Genomic DNA, 22,856 nt, shown 5'->3' with positions numbered 1-22,856 from the left:
TAATTATTAAAAAAACAAAAAATATTTTTTTCCGTTCTGGGTGTCTGCTCTTTGGCATCTACCCACAGTGGCTCGGAGAGGAGCAGCCGTAGTGGAGCAGCTTGGCCTATGGCCAGAAGTGGGATGTTATAAGCTGATTCGTGATTGATAATATATACATATTTATTTCAGTCTTCAATTTATTGGATTAAATCTTGAATCCCAAATTTTATGTTAATTATCTGCTCAATTATGGGAGACCCTCCCTTAAGATAGCCCCGGGGCTGTAAATCCAAATCCAGCCGTGTCAACTCCAAAACTGATTTTCCTTATTTTATTTTTGCTGATATTTCATCCGAGATATAATCAATTTTGTATTAAAACACAGTTTTTATTTTTATTTTTATTGTAACTGCGGAGTTTTTGCCAGCTCTTCTCTGCTGGATCTGCATTCTGAATCAGTGATGGTAGCTTCACTTTTAACAATAATTAAAATTTTAGTTTGTATGATAACTATTCGAAGGTGCTTTTGAAGCCTATTTAAATAAAGCTATTCTGATTTTGATTTAATGTTTTTGTTAAATAAACTTTATGAATTTAACACACCAACAAATACACAGTTTTTGAGTTGACCAAATTACAAATAACTACATAAGCGACTTACGAATTTTTTTATCATTATTATACCAATTAAAATTAAAATTGCTTCCACTATAAGCGCAGATTTTGACCACATTCCTATGTAAATGTATTTCGAGTAATTCTTGCAATTGCTATGTTAATAAGGGCACGGTCGTAATAGTAACATTCTGGTAAATATAAAGTACCTACATAAGATGCATTCCATGCTAATTTGCAAAAATTGAATACATATTATTCACTTGTACAATGTATTCATGGATATATAAGCAGTATTCTACCACGAAAGTAAAAACTAGAAACTATTACACAAACTGTTTTAAATAAAATTAAAAAAAAAATCAAAAACCATTGTTATAATATACATATACATTTATTGATAACAAATACGAATAAAGTACCTTTTAAGCCTAAATACAAATGAACAATTGTAATATGTACGATTTTTATTTTTGTGTTACCCACAATTAGGAATTCTAAACATTTTTGAATATCATATCAAAAATTGACCGCTCCAGCGGGATTCGAACCCGCGTCTTCGACATACCGTGTCGACGCTCTAGCCAATTAAGCTATGGAACGATATACTCGCTAGAGCGAAACTTTTGATATGATGATTTTTACTTTCGGTTTAAGCGAACCGTGGCGCCGTCTATAGTGAGTTCTTTACAGAGACTCGTAACTATTCAAAGTTTCATATTACAATGAAAATCTTTGACAGGAGACGACACCATGCTATTTTTAATATGTACGATTTTTATTTTTGTGTTACCCACAATTAGGAATTCTAAACATTTTTGAATATCATATCAAAAATTGACCGCTCCAGCGGGATTCGAACCCGCGTCTTCGACATACCGTGTCGACGCTCTAGCCAATTAAGCTATGGAACGATATACTCGCTAGAGCGAACGCCACGGTTCGCTTAAACCGAAAGTAAAAATCATCATATCAAAAGTTTCGCTCTAGCGAGTATATCGTTCCATAGCTTAATTGGCTAGAGCGTCGACACGGTATGTCGAAGACGCGGGTTCGAATCCCGCTGGAGCGGTCAATTTTTGATATGATATTCAAAAATGTTTAGAATTCCTAATTGTGGGTAACACAAAAATAAAAATCGTACATATTAAAAATAGCATGGTGTCGTCTCCTGTCAAAGATTTTCATTGTAATATGAAACTTTGAATAGTTACGAGTCTCTGTAAAGAACTCACTATAGACGGCGCCACGGTTCGCTTAAACCGAAAGTAAAAATCATCATATCAAAAGTTTCGCTCTAGCGAGTATATCGTTCCATAGCTTAATTGGCTAGAGCGTCGACACGGTATGTCGAAGACGCGGGTTCGAATCCCGCTGGAGCGGTCAATTTTTGATATGATATTCAAAAATGTTTAGAATTCCTAATTGTGGGTAACACAAAAATAAAAATCGTACATATTAAAAATAGCATGGTGTCGTCTCCTGTCAAAGATTTTCATTGTAATATGAAACTTTGAATAGTTACGAGTCTCTGTAAAGAACTCACTATAGACGGCGCCACGGTTCGCTTAAACCGAAAGTAAAAATCATCATATCAAAAGTTTCGCTCTAGCGAGTATATCGTTCCATAGCTTAATTGGCTAGAGCGTCGACACGGTATGTCGAAGACGCGGGTTCGAATCCCGCTGGAGCGGTCAATTTTTGATATGATATTCAAAAATGTTTAGAATTCCTAATTGTGGGTAACACAAAAATAAAAATCGTACATATTAAAAATAGCATGGTGTCGTCTCCTGTCAAAGATTTTCATTGTAATATGAAACTTTGAATAGTTACGAGTCTCTGTAAAGAACTCACTATAGACGGCGCCACGGTTCGCTTAAACCGAAAGTAAAAATCATCATATCAAAAGTTTCGCTCTAGCGAGTATATCGTTCCATAGCTTAATTGGCTAGAGCGTCGACACGGTATGTCGAAGACGCGGGTTCGAATCCCGCTGGAGCGGTCAATTTTTGATATGATATTCAAAAATGTTTAGAATTCCTAATTGTGGGTAACACAAAAATAAAAATCGTACATATTAAAAATAGCATGGTGTCGTCTCCTGTCAAAGATTTTCATTGTAATATGAAACTTTGAATAGTTACGAGTCTCTGTAAAGAACTCACTATAGACGGCGCCACGGTTCGCTTAAACCGAAAGTAAAAATCATCATATCAAAAGTTTCGCTCTAGCGAGTATATCGTTCCATAGCTTAATTGGCTAGAGCGTCGACACGGTATGTCGAAGACGCGGGTTCGAATCCCGCTGGAGCGGTCAATTTTTGTTAAGATATTCAAAAATGTTTAGAATTCCTAATTGTGGGTAACACAAAAATAAAAATCGTACATATTAAAAATAGCATGGTGTCGTCTCCTGTCAAAGATTTTCATTGTAATATGAAACTTTGAATAGTTACGAGTCTCTGTAAAGAACTCACTATAGACGGCGCCACGGTTCGCTTAAACCGAAAGTAAAAAAATCATCATATCAAAAGTTTCGCTCTAGCGAGTATATCGTTCCATAGCTTAATTGGCTAGAGCGTCGACACGGTATGTCGAAGACGCGGGTTCGAATCCCGCTGGAGCGGTCAATTTTTGATATGATATTCAAAAATGTTTAGAATTCCTAATTGTGGGTAACACAAAAATAAAAATCGTACATATTAAAAATAGCATGGTGTCGTCTCCTGTCAAAGATTTTCATTGTAATATGAAACTTTGAATAGTTACGAGTCTCTGTAAAGAACTCACTATAGACGGCGCCACGGTTCGCTTAAACCGAAAGTAAAAATCATCATATCAAAAGTTTCGCTCTAGCGAGTATATCGTTCCATAGCTTAATTGGCTAGAGCGTCGACACGGTATGTCGAAGACGCGGGTTCGAATCCCGCTGGAGCGGTCAATTTTTGATATGATATTCAAAAATGTTTAGAATTCCTAATTGTGGGTAACACAAAAATAAAAATCGTACATATTAAAAATAGCATGGTGTCGTCTCCTGTCAAAGATTTTCATTGTAATATGAAACTTTGAATAGTTATGAGTCTCTGTAAAGAACTCACTATAGACGGCGCCACGGTTCGCTTAAACCGAAAGTAAAAATCATCATATCAAAAGTTTCGCTCTAGCGAGTATATCGTTCCATAGCTTAATTGGCTAGAGCGTCGACACGGTATGTCGAAGACGCGGGTTCGAATCCCGCTGGAGCGGTCAATTTTTGATATGATATTCAAAAATGTTTTGAACAATTGTATTCAGAAAATAGTGCTGTAAAATTGACATCAATAACGCCTTATATGTACCATCTTTCTACATTGATATAGAGGCCTATGTCTGGCAGTGGCAACTGGCTGAAATAATAAATCTTACATCGTTCATAATTTCATAGATACTTACTATTAATGCCTAATAACTCGTTGAATGATCATTTTTATCAGTAACAGCTATATTATAAATAAATAAATAAACAAAAACAACACTTTTTTTTCTTCAGACAGTATTAATAAAAATAACTTTGAATTGATTGAATAAACTTGAAAATTGATACATAAGTATGCCATAATTTCGGAAGAACGTGGGACGGAAATTAAAAAATAACGAAAAATTTATCACAAGTCGTTTTAAGCCAAATGTGTTTTGCATGTTAAATGCATTTACATACACAAAACGAAAGAACGGTGAAAATTTTAATAGAAAGAAAAGGGGATGAAATTTTGTAATAGGCTCCTGTTACATGGACAATTCTCTATTTTATATTTTTTAACTACGCCTATGTTTACTATTATCCAATAAACTCATAATACATAATCACGTATAATCGCAATCCATTTACCTACATAATTTCCCAATAAAAACGCCCAGAAAAATAAAGGGCCACTGCTTAAACGTTTATTTCGTTGAAAACCTAAACAATAAACTTGAAGATTCTAATTTTTTAATCTTCTCTAGTGATCAAAATCACTAAAACTTTTTTTTTTTGGACTTTCTCGTCTCCTAATATTTTACCTTAATTTCTCCTAATATTTTGATAATGCAATTAATTGTGCTGTTTTTAAATAAATAACTACCATTCTTTGTGGTCTTTGTAACAGTCGAATAAATATTAAATAGGACGGCCTAAGATCTACTTGTTACGATGGTTATAAAGACTACCTACGCCTTGTCTTACAATCTATAGAACTTTCTGATTTGACCTTTAAATGCTTAATAAGGAATCAGGTGTAAATACATGTAAAGGTGCCATCGCCTTATAAAGTTTGAGTATTTTTAATATTTAATAACCTAATTCATATGTACATTTCGATTTTCCTAAGCGAGAACACGTAGATTATTAAATAAGACAAATTTTAATGTGAGGGTGCTCGAACCATTTTCCTCATAATTTATTCTCTTCTTTTATTCTAGCGACTCAAACCTATATTATTGTTCAACATCTTTGTTTACTATTTTGATAGAGTCGTTATATTTATCTAAAGTGGTAGACAAACAAATACTGTTGTGTTAGTAGACTAAAATTATATCTATATACTCCGAAACTACTAAACCAATTTTTATCAAATTTTGTAAGCATATGTAATTGAGTCCAACTTGGGAGATAGGGCAGTTTTTATCTCAATTGGACCCGGTAGGTGGCGCTGCTATCGGTATGTAAGCAATCAAATTTGGTAGCTGTTTTCCGGTCAGGTCAACGTTTACCCGGGTCCTCTAGTGTATGTATATCTTCAGGGTGCCCTCTCTTAATTGAACAAGTATATTATTTGATATATGTGTTGGTCAAATGTCGGAAAAAAGCGCATATGTCAGAAAACCTAATATTACAGGAATAGTTAATATTTTACACTGCCCGTAACGTAGGTAGACACACATTTACAAATCACTCACTTCACTTCAGCCTATCGCAGTCCAATTCTGGACATAGGCCTCCCCAAGTTTGCGCCAAAAATGGCGCAAACTCATGTATTTTGCCCAACGACTACAACTACGAACAAATTGACTTTAAATATAATCACACTTATAACTCTTATAATACTAACGTTGTTTATCCCATGGTAATTGTTCGTTAGACGAAAAACTAAAAGATAAGTTCTAAGACGAAGTAAAAGTAGACAAAAAGTTTTATGTTTATTTAAAAAGCCTATGAAGGTAATTATTAAGTTAACACGCGAATAATGTATAGAACGTTCTTCACGAAACGGAGAGATCGAAAAAGTCGGGCAAGGAACTAGTTTTGAATACCGCAACAACTAGAAATAGGTATAAAATTCTACACTTTTCTTTACATATCTGCTTAAAGCTGTGATATTTTAAGTATTAAAAGGAAAAATTATCAAGAAAAATCGCTATATAGTAGTTGAATTTTACGTTTATTTTGATATATGTAATCTATAATTGTTAAAACGTGGAATTAGTAAAAGTGACTATACGAGTCATCAGTCACGCTGAATTGCCTTCAGTGGGATGAAAATCCAGTACTGAGTGTCCGAAGACACAGCCCAAATCATCGTGATTTACGTATTCCTCCACAGTGCTGCTAATAAGCGTGCCAACTTTAGCTCTTGGTACCTGATCCCTGAGAACCTACTCCCTTGTGGCGAATATGAACTGGCGATACATTAGCCTTTCAACCTTTCAGCCTTCTTTTTCTGTAGTATAACAGTCTTCCAGAGTGAGGCAAGCAACACAGGTAGCGAGCAATGTAAGGTAGCAAATGCTCCTGGAGGTGCACTGTGTTGACAGCGGCGGTGGAATCGGTAACGTGCTTGCGATAGTCCTCAAGTTGCAGGCCGTCTATAGGTTACGGTAACTGGTTCTAAGCTCGACCATTTTCCTTACTTTTTGTCTATCTACCCTCACCTGTATTATTTTTGCTTCTAATACACTCATTAGGTTAATAGCTAAATACATATATTGACACAAAATATAAATATACAGGTACATATACACATACAAATATATAATATAATATACTTATCTATACCATAAAACTATTTTCCTGAACGGTTTATGTGATTATCGTACGGAACTCTAAAACCGGTTCACAACACCGATCAGCTGACTGACACGTAATTTGTATTATTATTATGTACAAACGGTATAAATAGCTATATATATCTGTCGGGATTTCGTCCGAGACATAGATACAGTGGCAATAAAGCGCTGCAGCGCTGCACGCCCGGAACACGTTTACTTTCATTATTCCTTTAATTTCCTCTTTAAGAGATAGGTACTACGATTTGTCAATGACTGCTCTTGTAACTTAGAATTATATTAGACGATAGAAGTAAATATAAATAGTTATGAAATACATCTAATATAATGTAACTATTTATTTTTATTTGCAAAATTATTTGTACTTCCTATTATTAAAAGTAAGGAGTATAATTTATTTATACAAGCTTACTTATTTCATCTAAACTATATGAATATCATTTTTACCGATATTAAAACAGTAATCCAAATAAAAATTAATTGTGTGAATTTTTTTTCAAAAAGGACTCCGTAATTTTACCTTTTACCTGCAACTTCCATAACAGACATCTATTATAAACACACAATGAAAAACCGACCCTGCATTCATCACCACACAATACCTGGTAAAAATAGACGTTGTAAATAGTATGCGATCAAAAAAAAATTATAAACAAATAAAGGTCATTGTACGTACGTCACAATCTAGCCGCTGCAGCGCTGTATCAACGAATCTCAGCTGAGCGCTGTCGGACACCTGACGTCGCGACTCCCCCCCGTGTCTCCCCCCACCTCCCACGCAGCCATCAGCTGTTAATGTAGCCCCCACCCGCCTTTCCCCTTCGTTTGTGTAATGTGAGGAGGCGAGACCCGAATGGATTAGGATGCTGATTCTTGAGCCATTATTTTTTATGACAGTTTCTTATTGTATTAGTTTTAACATATTTTAGATTATTACTATTATTCTTTTATATAAAAGTATACATTATATATAAATGTTTTTACGTAGTTTAATACATACGTCATTATAATTTTGAAGTTCAAAATTGATTCCTAGCGCCACTTTTTATTAAATTTTATCGGATACTTTGTATATATTTTCAAACGCCCTGTTATCGAGAATATCGAACATAACTGATATTCGCTCGTCGAAAATCGAATATAATCGCAGCGTAGTAGAACAAAACAAAAATGCCAACTTTTAATAATATATTATCGCACATTATGCCTGCCAAATGAATAATTTATCGTAGTGTGTCGATGTAGGGCGCACATCCTCGCGGGGCGACCATGCGGGGCGACGGGAGGGGTCGCGGGGGAAGGGTCGCGGAAGGCACGTCAGTCAGTCCGCGGCGAGCGGCCGAGCGAGCGCCATGACTACGTGTGCGCCGCGCGCGTGCTGCCGGTCGCGCGCCCCGCCGACCCTGCTCGACATCACCGCCAAGATCGTCGCCGCCGCGATCCCCTTCCAGCGCATCGAGGAGCGCTATGAACGCATTCCGGAGCCGGTGCAGCGGCGCGTCGTGTACTGGTCTTTCCCGCGAGACGAACGCGACATCTGTATGTACTCGTCTCTGGCGCGCGCGCCGCCTGACGACCACCGCAACATCGCCTTCTGTCGCGGCCTCAAGCTCCTGGAGGCCGGCTGCGTTGAGAACGTCCTCCAAGTCGGTGAGTGACCGCGCCTGCGCCTGTTTACTAATACGCGCCTCGCCCACCCGCGCCGTATAAATAAAAACCTCGACGTGTGCGATCGATAGCTGCTCCTCGCGGGAATTATTCATGCGTCGAGTGAGATTAGGGCTTCGGAGGCGAATCCTACTGTCCGGCTGAACGCGATCCGGTCGGACAGCGGCGAATCGACGAACCGATCGGTCATTTAAATGGTGCCCGCTAAACTCGTCGGAGCGGTCCGATAACGTTCCGATACGTCGACCGACAGAAAATCACGGCAGTAATTAATCGGAATTCATTAAACGGGCCGGGTATCGACTGGTCTGCAAGACCGCACTCGCGAATGCGGCGACTTCCTCCGACCGGGAGTGATCGTCGGCACAATTTAATTCTACTTTCGAAACTACACGGCATGCTCGTGAAATTCGGCTATGATTACCATAACTGGATGTCCCGTTACGAACATAGGGAATTACACAACTGGATTCTTTCGCTCGCCGTTCACGTAGGCTCGCAAGCGCGAGAGGCGCGCCACATTAGGCCATGCAGACGTCGTTCGTTAATGTCTCCGCAGTGACTAACGGAAGCGAATAAACAATATTAATTGCCCGCTTTATTTCCATAGGGTCAGATGCGAGCCCGCTTTTATTATGGCGGGCGTGGGAGGACGCGTTACATATTCATTTGTGCTTATCTGCCATCAAGATGGCGATTACTGGTCATTTGTGGTCGTTTCGGGTCGAGCGGCGGTCGCATAAACCACATTTGGATGCGAGCGACCCATAGCGTCGGATTTAAGAATACGTCTAATGCGATAAAAGTTATGGACCGAACGTGGCACTCTCCAGTTCGAGCCTGGCTTTCTTCCAACTTTGAGGCAATATTCGAGATAGCGTTTCTATATGGATAATGTTCTACTTAACTTAGATGAGCGTTATGTATCATTTTATTCGTTTGTTTATTCCCACACCCATATCATCTGACTCATAATCTACGATCACTCGAACCCGCCCACTTGATGTAAAGTAAGCTAAAATATACATGCTAAGAATGGTTCGACGCTCTGCTCCAAGTTTGAAATGGCAATGTAATTTGTAGGTCATCTCAGGTCAGCATAATCCGTTTTTTATTAACAAAAACACGAGTTTGATCGACCATTATTTTATTATATTGAAAAGAAACTTATGGAACCATTAGACTGGTTATAAACGAGTAATACAACATTCGTGATGAATAAAAGAACACGACGGCATCGCCCGAAGGTTTTGTACCGAATAACATATCCAATATTCAAAAGAGATTTGCTTTATAAAGACGTTGTTATGCAAAAATAACGAAATGATTTCTCTTTATAAATATTTCAAATCAACGTTGATGATTTCGTATCGTGAGATAGGATCAATATCGTACCGGTGTCCTTTTATTTGATAACTTGCATCTGATAATAAAACTTTCTTTATTATAATCGTAATTGTATTTATCTAAATGGAAGCAACATTCGTTCTCACAGAAACTTGATTTTATTCAATGACATAGATTTTAAAAATCGAACAAATTGCACGCGTGATTTTGTAATGAGCAGTCTTTGTTGTGCCAACATTTACTGTCAATTACACAATTGATTAACATGTTCAAAGATAAAAACAATTTCATTCGATTCCGTTCATGTGGAAAAACATATATATTAACTTCCTAGTATGTAGATAAAAATAGAAATAAAACAAGTTTTAAAATAAAAACATATTTTTGACCATGTACGTACAAATATTAGACATGTAATGTTTTTAATTTACTTCGAGACTTTTTTTAATGCTTAGTTTGCACATCTTGTTTCGATTATTTGTCAGATTAAATTTTTAGTAGTAGATAATAGTTATATTCTCTATGTAATCTATGTAATCTTGAAAGAATGTTATTATCTATGTAATCTTGAAACTAGAAACTATTAGGTTCAATTATTTCATAACAGAATATAAAAAACTAAATTATTACTTTTTTAAAAACAAATAAAACGAAAAAATATATAAGAAGAAACAAAAAGACAATTAATCAATTGCAAATGTTTTATTAATATTAAATATAATTTAATTGAAAGTTAACCACCCAGTTCTATATACCTACCTAGACCTACACGAGCCAGTTTTAGTTAAATTTTGGAAACAGTTTATTTCAATTACCCTAACCGTTCTAACAATAAACCTTTCAATATGAAGATTTCCTTAGTTTGTAGTTAAAGATGAAATATTTATTACTTTTTTTTAATTTTTTTTTATAAGCTATCCTATCTTAAAAATTATTCCAATAGTAAATTGCTACGTTATCACTGAATGACATAGGCTTTGCTTTAATGGATAGATCACAGCTAAATAATATTGCTCTTAAATAGTGTTCATATGGTGAGTTAGGTTTCTATGATAGATGGCCTATAGACAATAGCTTTTAGGACTCTTGGGAAGGGGGCCAGAAAGTTGGGGGGACGAGGGTCAGCATTTCAGCAACGCGCTTCTATAGCTCTTAATGTTGCAGGCGTCTACAGGCTACACCGCTACAGTATCCGCTTATTATCACACGGACCGAGTGATTAATATTACGTGACCTTTTGTCTGTAATCGCGTTAACACAGCCATATAGACACTTAAAACAAACGATTATTATCTACAAGTTATAAAAGTCCATAATTCCGACTTCTCAGTTGTGTCACGTGTTCAACTCGTGGTTCCCAGAAGGTTGAGAACGTTTTATAGTCTAAGCCGCCATGATTCATGCTGCTCCGCGATGATCTCTGATATTCAAAGACAAGTTTCCTGGGAACCGAACAATTTGACGGTATTTTTTCGTAGGTTCATATGATTTAGTGAAGTTTCTGGGTAGACGCCTATTTTAGAAAACACATGGACGATTTGGTAAGCTATAAGAGTAGATCACGGTAAGATTGTATTAATTGGAAAGGACACGTTTTCAAGAGAGCCATTTAAAAATAAACTATTAATATTGTAAATGATACTGTTGACCCGCCCAAATTTTTTGTTCGATCTTTTTCTTAATCTCGTGCCTATTTCATCATACACACGGTCGTCTGTTCCTAAGATAGGCAATTTAATGTTTGAATTATAAGCAACATCCTACTGATACAGCTGCATATTTTTTTCTATAAATATACATAATATTTAAATAACACTACACCCAGACTCTGGCCGGGAACCAAATCCACAGAGCACAAAGCAGTGTCACTGCAAATTGCGTTAACGTGCTAGTCAAATGTGCTTCTTTAAGTAATGGTCTCATTTTTAAACGAACAAATTTCAAAATGTAATTCTTTTCAATAAAACTTGCGAAAATATGGCCCAATTATTTCTCGACCTTTCCTGCTCTTTATTATTTGACAACATGAATCACCATCTACTATTTGACAGGTCTAAATTATAACGTATACCATCCAGTATCTTCTACGTTAGATTTTTTCTTCGTAATTTTTTAAAGGTCGATTTATAGTGATCACTACAGGTCTCTGTTCGTGACTTACCAATATTGTTTTCATACTTTACTTTGTTTTAATTGATAATTTGCTTTGCTGTAATTGTATTTGTAACTACTGAGCCTTGCAGTTTCAACTGTGTAGTTTCCGTTTCCTTAGAAATGTCGGAATAAAAAGTACCTATATCTATTATTTTGGACCTCCAGCTATCTACTACATACCTAATTTCATTATAATCTGTTAAGTAGTATGCGTATAGTAGCGTGAAAAAGTAATATCTTCACAAATTTTCGCATTTTTAATACTTATTACCTTGCACTTTTCTTTAATCCTTTTGGATATGAAACTGTGTAAATAAAACTCACTCGTTTATTTTATTTTATTTTTTTCGTAAAAATTAATATGTAGTATACTTGCAGTAGGCATGCATATTATCTTGAAATTATACTACATAGCTTTAATATTACTAGTGGTCGCCTATAGTGGTCGAAATTTTACCATAATTAATTTAAATTATAAGTTTGAACAAGGTTCAGCTGTCAAATACTACACTTCTATAATAATAATAAACTAAGAGTATATATATGTCTAATACACAGTAGGTAGTGTGTGTAATGTTCCTTTTTTTATTTGATGTAATATATAATTTTTTTATGCATAATTTCAAAACAATATTAGCATTCTGCACTCCTCTATATAAACTATAAGTGTGCGAAATTTCATACTCCGTCCGCGCAATTTTCGTAAAAAGGGGTAATGCTCGTTGTTATGTTAGTAAGGCTTTTAAAGAAATTAATAGTGCCCACTAATGGTATAAGAAGGACTGTTTGCATATTTTAAAGCTTGCATATTGGAAACTCCAGAATTATTTACAATACTCTCAAACATTGTACGGAGAATATTCTACTTGTAAATAAATAAATAAACGGTTTGCACTCAATGGCCCCCAGTAGGATTATCTCCTGTGTTGGGGGTCTGGATACACACAATACACAAGCACAAACGCCCAGACCACGACAAACATCTGTATGGCCAATACAAATTATTGTCGCAACCGGTAGCGTTACAACCAGCAATGTGACCGCGCCAACGCGTCGTAAATACATACGAATCATACCGAACTACTAAATACGGGTAATGTCAAATACCTATAATGTTTTTATAATAATAATAATAATGTACTCTTTATTATACATCAGAAAAAAAACAATTAAAATAATTTACAAAACAAGAAAAAGTACAAAAGGCGACCTTATCGCTAAAACAATCTCTTCCAGACAACCTTTTTTATGATGTAGGTATGCGTCAGATGGTGCATCTATGAAATAAAGAAATATAATATTTTAAAAGTTAATAGTCCTTGTCCTCATTGAAAATATAACATTTTAATTCTTTTTACACCAACTCTATTTGTCTTATTTACTTTTAATGTTTTTATAAAACCTGACCACAACGTTATGTATTAATCTAGTTTTTAGATATAACTATTAAAAAACTATTAGAAACATGAAATTTTACGATTACGATTTCGCATAATTAGTACAAAAAGTACCATAGCAATTTATAAAAATACATTAAATCAAATATAATAGTTATGTAGCAAGACCATTTCGTGGCAACCTGAGTATATCAAAGGAACACGACATAGCGATCGCTATCAATAAAACTGTTAAATAAAACTTGATATATCACGTCTGCAACATTAACAAACGCCCATTCTACTTACATCCGTGAAAAACTACCATCTGTCAATACAGACGCGATTCATTGCAACAAAGAAACTTACTGAGTGACTGACGAACGTTCAAACGCTCTTTGAACGATGCTCTGTCCAATAACAGAGTTTCATAGTGCCGATATAAGAGCGCTTCTGTCGCCCGACCTCGTACCGAAAACCATCCGAACTTGATCCCCTTTGTACCTTTTAAATCCACTAATATAACCAATGACGTGTACAATCAGCGGGAAGTAGCAGGTCTCCCGAAATTGGTCATATTTACAAAGACACGCTGTAAGTACTACATGTTGCGAGCACCTCCGCATTTTAGAGCCGGTTAGCAAACTTATTTGGGGCAGTGAAAGAGGACTCTACTGTATGTAGAATAAGGAATATTTTAGATTGAACGGAGTTATGAATGTCTACCTATGGTTGAAGGCGAACAAGATTCTGAAGAGTTGTAATGGCAAGCAGCGTGGTATTGTTTCGTATTAGATTTGAATTCAATTGCAATAGTAGTTTAAAAATATTAAAGAAAACCCGATCTTAGATAAGTAACACATTGTAACTTTTTTGCATACTAAACAGCGTTCAATAACATATTAAACGTATCGTGTCACCTGTCAATTAAGTTCTTAAAACTCGTTTATAAGCGGATACAAAGCGGGAACGTAATAACTCAATTAGTCGTGAGAAAAGTAAATAAATGTTAATAGGATGTATGAAGTTTACACGTCGATGTAGAATCTACGACCTACATATGACTGGGCGAGCGAGTTACATTGTGTCGTCGAATATTAGTATTTCTGAGACAGTTATTGATGTTAGTCATAAATGACTGGCTCAGTCTTGAAACGATTAACGGATATGACAAAACTATGAGAATTTATTATCTTTTCCGTAATATAACTAACGTTAAATTCATACTGATGTTATAAATGCTAAAATAACGCTGTCTGTTACGCTAAATCTAAACTGTTGAACGGATTTTGATGAAATTTGGTACAGGGATAGAGTACACTTTCGGGAAGGACAAAGACTATCTTTAATTCCGACAAAAAGCCTTGAAGGGGTTGCAATGGGCAATGAAAATTTGTATGCTACTACGAATGGAATAGAACGCAGATAACGTCGCGGGTATCAACTAGTAGTAAATAAATGCAAAAGCTGCTAATGAATAAAAGCCTGGTTTAATGATAAAAAGTTTAGTAATAACGTGCCTTTTCAATGTTATTATGGAAATATTTAATAAAGATTTTTATTTCGAACAAAATTGGGGCAGCTGTAACTGGTCGTTGAGATGCGCTATTCAATTCGTGTAAGTAAAGAGGTCTGCAAACAACTGAATACATTGTAGGAAAATAAGTCTTTATAAACTAGTAATTTACGTATTGAGCGTTTGAATGTGTACAAAATAGTATTGAAAGCTGCTAAAATGTAATTTCTCCGTAGCCACGGACGAACAAACATAGCTTTATAACGTGCGAACAATAAGCAAATTATTTATAAATAACTCGACCACTGCATTAGCTGGAATTGCTTGTTGCAAAGAAAACGTTGCAAAATGATTTATTTAGTCCGCTCTGTGATAGCAATATAAAAGTTAATGCAGCAATATTTCGAGATTTGATGATTTTTGTATATTTATTTTGATATATCGAATTTTATTAAGTGTTGATTTAGGTTAAATTTATATTTATTTACTTAAACTATTATTACTATTTTATAGTTTATAAGAGTGTCGTTTGTGGTTTAATACATTTTTTATAACTATGAAATTTTTACTCAAAACTGTATATACTAAATCTTAACAGCTAAATCTATATATTTATTCTCTTTCATATATTTATACGTGAAGCAAAAACTGTACCTCTGTTTACGAAAATTGGGCAGACGGAGGAGTAGTTTGAAATTTCGTACACTTATCTATACATATATAATAAAATGGTAGGAAAGTCAAAACTGTACATTGAATATTTTTTTAAAAGAATACTTGGGGTGTGATCTACAATCGATAACCGAAGCCAAAAATATAGTTTTTAGAACTTTTGTCTGTTTGTCTGTATGTCCGGGATAAACTCAAAAAGTACTGCATGAATTTACTTCAAATTTGGCACGAATATTATTAAGAAGTCGGGTCAACATATTATAGGCTACATATTATCATACTATCACCTACCGGGAACGAGCAGTGAACCTTTATTTCCTCAACGCATTCTGTAACAACGTGTAATCACGCATATTTGAATGTTGTTGTTATTATGTTAATAACCATGCTATATAAGCTAACTACACTATAAAAATCGTGCAATATAAGTAACTAAGCCGATAAACATAATTAAATGAATATAAGTAGACAAGACAATTTTAAAACAGCGCCATCTATGAGATTCTTCTGTAGATATGAAATGTAAAGAAGAAACGGGTAAATGAATGTTATTTTAAAAGGTATAATCGTAGGTATTTTTAGTGCTGTATAGCGTTCACGCAGACGACGTCGCGGGCAGCAGCTAGTATTTTATAAGAGAAAAGAAGGAGTGAAGAATGCTAGCTAACATTTTTTCAAAATTATGCATAAAAATAAATTAAATCAATAAAAAAAAAATCCATACTCTACCATGTATTTGACACACACACTTTTTTGTTGATTGTCAAAGTCTGTAGTCAAATTGAATTTTTTTTAAGAAGGTTCTTGTTTTTCATTATTTTTTGGTTTTTTTAATTTAAATTTTTAAATTTTTAATTATGGTCGAATTTCGACCACTGGGCGAACATTAGTATATGATAAATGTACAATATATTATAACTAATATATATATATATATATATATATATGTGTGTGTGTGTGTGTGTGTGTGTGTGTGTGTGTGTGTGTGTGTGTGTGTGTGTGTGTGTGTGTGTGTGTCTAAAAGATATATTTATTTAAATTTAGCAACCAAAGTGTTAACGTTAACGTTATGAAAACGTTACAATATGATATTCAATAAATAAAAAAACGTTCTAGAACAAATAAGAACAAAAATTTATATTAGGAGTCGCTTCAACCCTTAGGTCAAGTTACAACAATTGACAAATAGGGTAAAGGTGAAACACATTAGCTCCAATCAAGAGAGGAAGCTAAATTAAGATGTCTTTTTGTTCACTGATCATATACTTAATTGACTGATTAAAGTTTTTAAAGTTTTTTTTTTACTATCATAATCGCATAGGCGAATTAAAAAGATCTTGTTTTGTAGTATGACGAAATAAAATAAAATCTCCATAAAAGAATGTTTATTTTCTTATAAATTAAACGTACCTGTACCATAATTCGCTTAGTGTTAAGCTGTATTAAGGCCTGTATCATCGGTGCTGATACAGCTATGACTTATAACCGTATCAAATTGATAATAATTTTTTTCGATATATTTTAGTCATCAAAATACACTTTATCTAGTAGATATTTCTTATAGCAATCCGTGAATCGAAAAGTTGTAGTCTAGGTAAAGTAAAACAATAAAGATCTGTGTTACCTATTGCTGAAAACCTATTAGTAATTTTATGTGCAAAATAAACAGACCCTGTCTTACAAGTGTGATAATATTTTTTTCTTATTTCATTTTACATAAATGTTATCCTTCCTAGATTTCGCTGTGTGTTGAGCCTTTTATCTTTTATTTTCATTGCCATAACAGTAATAATATTGAAAAATTCTTCCTTAAACGTTCACAGTGTTAGTGACTCACCTCAACCTTTAGTTGCTAAAGCACTTGAAGTCACCATTTCGTGTTGGACGTAACTATACATTGTTATCTTATTACTTAAATAACCAAGATATCCGTCCGTCATCCGCACATACACACATACAACTATATATTTAGTTATTCAACGCATTTTTGTATTGGCTAACGGAATGATGCGCTAGCGCTCGTGATTTCAAGACCCGCACACGAGAAAAAATTGTATAGGCCAATAATAGGTGTAGATACTTGTCGTGTTCTGACAACCCCAAACATAGGATTGACATTGTGCTGGAGGTCGTTGATTGTTTTTACTTGTTATTAGTTATGAATTCTTCAAATAATAAGTTTAAGTACCAATAGCAGTGAAGCATCAATGAAAACTGTTGCATAAATGAATAAATTCACCTATTTTGATACCATTAGCATTAATGAGATGTATTGGTGAGAGAAAAGATGAATATTAAAGACATTTTTAACAACGATTCTTTGAAAATCGATTAATTTAATCTTCGAATCTGCCAGAGCGGTTCATTAAGTTTAAATATATGTTACAATAGCATCCAATATCCATCACACCGAAGACAGGACGGTTTTATAATGTAGATCCGTATCATTTGTTATTGTCAATTATAATGATACAGCGGGTTTGACGGACGACGGTCTATTGTTGAACAACGCGTCTGTGCTTTGACGGACCGGTTGAATCTCGTGCCGTATGACAGATGGATTAATTTAAATAGTATGCTTAACATTTGGTCCAGACCGACTGGGAAAGTACCTTACAGCAGATCATCCCCATTTAGTACTTACTTCTCAAGAGTTCTGGATACTTCATGCAACAAAGGAGTACAACACTACTAGCTGTCAGTATTATTTAGTGATGTGTGACGATCTTCTGTAAGGTTGAAGGACTAAACAGATAGCTCTGAATTTTGTGCGATTCTGCTATGTTTTAGCTCCAATATTAGACTCAATTACAAAATAATTTGAAAAATGTTTTGAAAGTCGCCATAACTAAACTGTGGAATGTCAATGACGGTATTATCGACCCAAGACGACAAAAAGTCGTCACACTCAATGGACACCATTCTCTACTCACCGCTACGTGTAAATTTTTGTGTCATCCCTTTTATGTGAAGATATGCTTCATACCGTATCTTTACTTACCGGACTAGTTCGTACCTATCAATCATTTTATCAAGATCGCTTTTGACAGTAGACTTAAGTAAATTTATTGCTTGTGATTCAATTGTTAATGCTTTCGCACACTTGAAACATAAGTTTCCATGTTATTTGTTAAGAGAAAAATATTAATCGTATTCATCTTACTATAACACTTATTCGTCGATCCCTGGTATGTATGATATTGTTTTCTTTAAAAATTTATTGATCCTGTAACATCGAATTGTGGCGAATTGAATGTGCAATCTCTGGTCGGTCTGATCTGGTGCAGTCGCCTTCAAGCATCATTACACTAAAACGAATATCAAATATGCAAATTCAAGTATGTGTATTCCAAATATGATACGAATCTTCTAAAACGTAACAAAACTTACGATACATACTCAACAAATTATCAAAAACTGTTACGCGCTTGTTAAATCTGCTGTATTACTTCTATACTCAAATTATCTGCTATACTCCAATTGAATGAAATAAACAGTCTAATTGGATACATTTATATCGATGTTGAACCCAGAAGCTGTCGTTAGGTTAAATTGTAACCGATAGAAGAGCAGTGACGCGTAAAGTCGACGCATTGCGACGCAACGTCGGATGCACTGCGCTGCGCTGTTATCTAATATCGCTATAGAGGACATTCCACGACGTGCGAGTATTTTAATAACAATAAATTGATTGATAAAGATACAACACGAAAAGGAACAACAAATATCCAAAAATTAAAAAGAAACAATATCATGAGCATTTAAAACTATTTGAAAAAATCTATTTGTCTTTTTATATTTCTATTTTTCATGTTTTTTTGCAATGGTCTTTTAAATTCTTTAATTCTAATACCACTCCCCACAAATTTGCAATAAACAACTTTTGGGAGTCCCAGAATACGACACGAAAATTACGCCATTTTAATAGACACAAAATCAATGTACCAATGACATGGACAAAAAGAAAACCCTTAAAACGAGATACATACAAACTCACGAAAACATAACCCCCAATCTGCTGTCGACTAAACAAATCATTTGAATTTCTTAGAAACTAATCAAAGTATTTCTTTAGTAAACACAGTGTTTACCTAATCACAGAATTTCCCATCAACCCAGTTCCATCATCCAATAAGTATCGTTTCCAATCACAAATCGAACAAAACACCTCAAAATATCGAGGGCATCGTGCTTGACACGCCGTCTTGTGCAAGCAATGTCGCTATCACGGCTTCAGATTGCCGATACTGTATACCATGTCCTATTTACAGCGAACCGATAATTTAACCATGTCAAATAAATATTGCTAAACTGATACAACCGTATCTAAATTATTCAATGGCTTAACTGAAATTGTTGCAACTATGAAATAAAACGTAATTCGAATAGAATAGATGAAGAAATGAAGAAAAAAAGCATGTTTTTTTTTTATCACGAGTTGATTTTTTGCGTGTAATAAGTGTAAGAACGGCGTTTAGGTCACTAGGTATTGTCAATTGTAGACGACAGAATTCTAACCGATTCTAGATCGTGCTTACTAAAATAGAAGAAGGGAATTGCAACAACTCTTTTAGGATACACATTAGAAACTGAATGGTTGCCAACCCTTTCACTGCATACCCATTTATATATTAAATATTAGAATTGGCAAGACTTTTTCCATATTTTTTCCGATTGATTTTTTAGATTTTTTGACTTTTAAGTAGTCATTTTTAGAACTTTTTTGGAGCTTTTCCCACCGATCAAATGTTTCGTTTTGAAAGAGTTGTAAATAATTTAATAGTGCTGACACATACTAGTACACATACATATATTGTATACCACATGCCATTAACATTTACCACAAATGATCAAAGGACGTAGTTACGTTTTTTATTACTAGCAATCAACAATTGATTCTCAGGTAAAGATATCCGGATATTGAACTCATACTAAAAAACAGAGCAAAGAATCTTCTAGAATAACACTTTTTGCAAATGTTTTGAATAAAAAAAGTCTGAAGATGGGGCTTCGAATTATATTGTATTTCTGGCAAAAACGTAATATCTAATCCGGTTATTTCTCGTTCTTCATACAAAGTATGATATTGATTGTATACGTTTCTAAAGTGTTGGTTTAACCCTACAACCGCCACGCTTTAAGTATAATTTCGTTGTGAAATAAAGTTATCTTTAAAAATCTTCGTCTACAAAATGTTCACATCTCATCGTCGAATTCAAGTGTTTAAAAGCAATGCAATTTACTTGAAACAGATTTGATACAATTATTTGCGAAAAATTTTACTTAGAAAACTGACCTCAACCAACTCATCCGTTCACAATGCCATACACAATGATATTCATTGTAAACATTTCATATTATATTAGATGAACTGTTAAAATTAAAAAAAAAGTTATTAATAATGAATATTTAATTATAAATAGTCATTCCGCGATAAGATTATCGAAAAACTATAAATACGAAAACAGTATTACACATGCTATAAATATACCCACAACAGGTGACAAATCTTGGTGACCACGCTAGGGTAAATAAGATTGAATACAAAATATGACTTACTGTCCTTTATGACGTATGAAAAATCACTGCTTTCGGATATCACGTCATGAAATCAGTTTTTTGGATAGTTCATTCACCAATGACAAACCAACTTAGATACACAGATGTACTACTTACATGTTTTTTTCACTTCTACTATAAAATATAAGTAAACTAATGATATATTTATATTATCTTTTAAAATTCGTAATATCATGGTAGTAGTGAAAGGGTTAAGAAAATTTTTAATTGTTTTAATTAAAAAGAAAATGTTAAAAACCGTGGCCCCGAATTATATCGAGCTGGCAAAAAAACGTAATATCTGATCTGATTCAAAAAGGTTCGTTTGAAACAATGGCACCTGGCCGTGGGTCGGTGCTATCATTAAAGCACATTACGGCACGGAACGGAAGGAGATTGTTAACAACTTATTGTAACGTATGACGCATCTGAATCTAAGTTTTTGTTCACTTTGAGGTCAACGATTTTCTTGAATTTTAACTAGATTTTTCCGTAAAATCAATGTGTTTTATTCTATTGATATTGCGTCATATTTTTGGCGATACATTAACGCGGTCATCAGAGTAATTGACTAATGTGTAAGCAGTCGTGGGTCAAACAGATGTTTGTCGGATGAGCGTTTGTGCTTGCGACAGGATATTGAGTGTGAGAAATTTATTTATTTATATATGTATATAAAACTAACTCAATTTACTGTCCAAAGCCTTATTGTAATGACCTATTACTTGGTAAAATAAAAATATTTTTTTTACTTTTCACCAAACACTTAAAAATTAATCATTAGAAGTTTATATTTAACTCAGGTAAGGTATAAAAATTTATACTATGTTGATAATTTAATAGTTAACCGAACTTATTTCCTGAGCTGCAATCTAAAATATAAATAACCCCCGGGTTGCCGTTCAAGGCACCGCAACAATCATCTGTAATTTAGAGCAATAACTTGTATCAATATTAAATAAATTGCCTTAACCCTTACCTGTCTTAGCGCCGCCATTATAAACTCTCTTAATAACGTATGATATTCACTATAGATAAAAGCAAGATATTTTTTAAAAGCGATCAAAATTTAACGTTTTTGGACGGTAAATCGTAGCGGCCTATTAATGACGTTCTTTTTTTATACTTTTATTTGTATAAATATTGAAAATAGTTTTAGTAGTAGGTAATATTTATTAAATTTAAATGACTTCTGATGTGTTTAGTAGGCTTTTGTTTTTTTAGAACTATCGTAAAACGCAATATGAACTTCCTATTTTGGTAGATATACAAAAATTCAATTTGTTTTCAATTTAGATACTAAAATCGTCAATAAAATTGCTATATATATGTTACTAGCGACCTCTGGCCGTCCGTATTTTTTTTATACGATAAGTAATCACCAACATATCATACACTAAAACCTCCTCCGAAACACGCTGCATATAATGGTATAAGTGTTATTCCGATCGGTTCAATAGTCTTCGCGGTATAAATGAACAAAAAAACTGGCTCTCCATTTATTGGAATAGATAGATTATTATAAATTTCTATTAAGACCGAATATAGTATTCTCATATTAGCCTTATTTACAATTGACAATATTATATGTACATATCGATAAGAGCGCCGATTGTTTGCATATAAATAGTATAATCGTAGTATAAATACGATAACGAATACCCAAATTGTGACTCCCAAGTGTTATACTGCGCAAAATAAACGTCTCCTTTCTACGTTATGGTATTCGCATGTAATAATAAAATCGCACAAACAATCTTGCAAGTGTTTGTTAAAAATTAATAAATAAATAAAGCTTATTTATTCGATGTGGGATTCTGCAGAGCCACGCATCTTTGTCGTTTAGGTAATCCTGCACCGAATAATGTATTTCATGCAATTTCGTATTAATATATAGTTTTTTTTTAAAGAGTAACCGCACACTTTCATCCCGGTTCT

At 34.2% G+C, this 22,856-nt stretch overlaps 1 protein-coding gene across 1 annotated transcript in view; it reads left to right on the top strand.

Annotated features, from left to right (window-relative positions):
- The first annotated feature begins 7,951 nt into the window (after nucleotides 1-7,951).
- The window catches only part of LOC123661608 (zinc finger SWIM domain-containing protein 4-like), an 81,772-nt gene continuing 66,867 nt past the window's right edge, over nucleotides 7,952-22,856 (top strand). The window contains exon 1 of the mRNA XM_045596567.1: nucleotides 7,952-8,276. Coding sequence (XP_045452523.1) covers nucleotides 7,979-8,276 — 298 coding nt within the window. The 5' untranslated portion in view covers nucleotides 7,952-7,978. The remainder of the gene's footprint in view (nucleotides 8,277-22,856) is intronic.

The sequence above is a fragment of the Melitaea cinxia genome, chromosome 17 (assembly GCF_905220565.1).
Source record: "Melitaea cinxia chromosome 17, ilMelCinx1.1, whole genome shotgun sequence".
NCBI classification, from domain to species: domain Eukaryota; kingdom Metazoa; phylum Arthropoda; class Insecta; order Lepidoptera; family Nymphalidae; genus Melitaea; species Melitaea cinxia.
The sequence above is the reverse complement of the archived record's forward strand: the minus strand, read 5'-3'. Positions and strand labels throughout refer to the sequence as shown.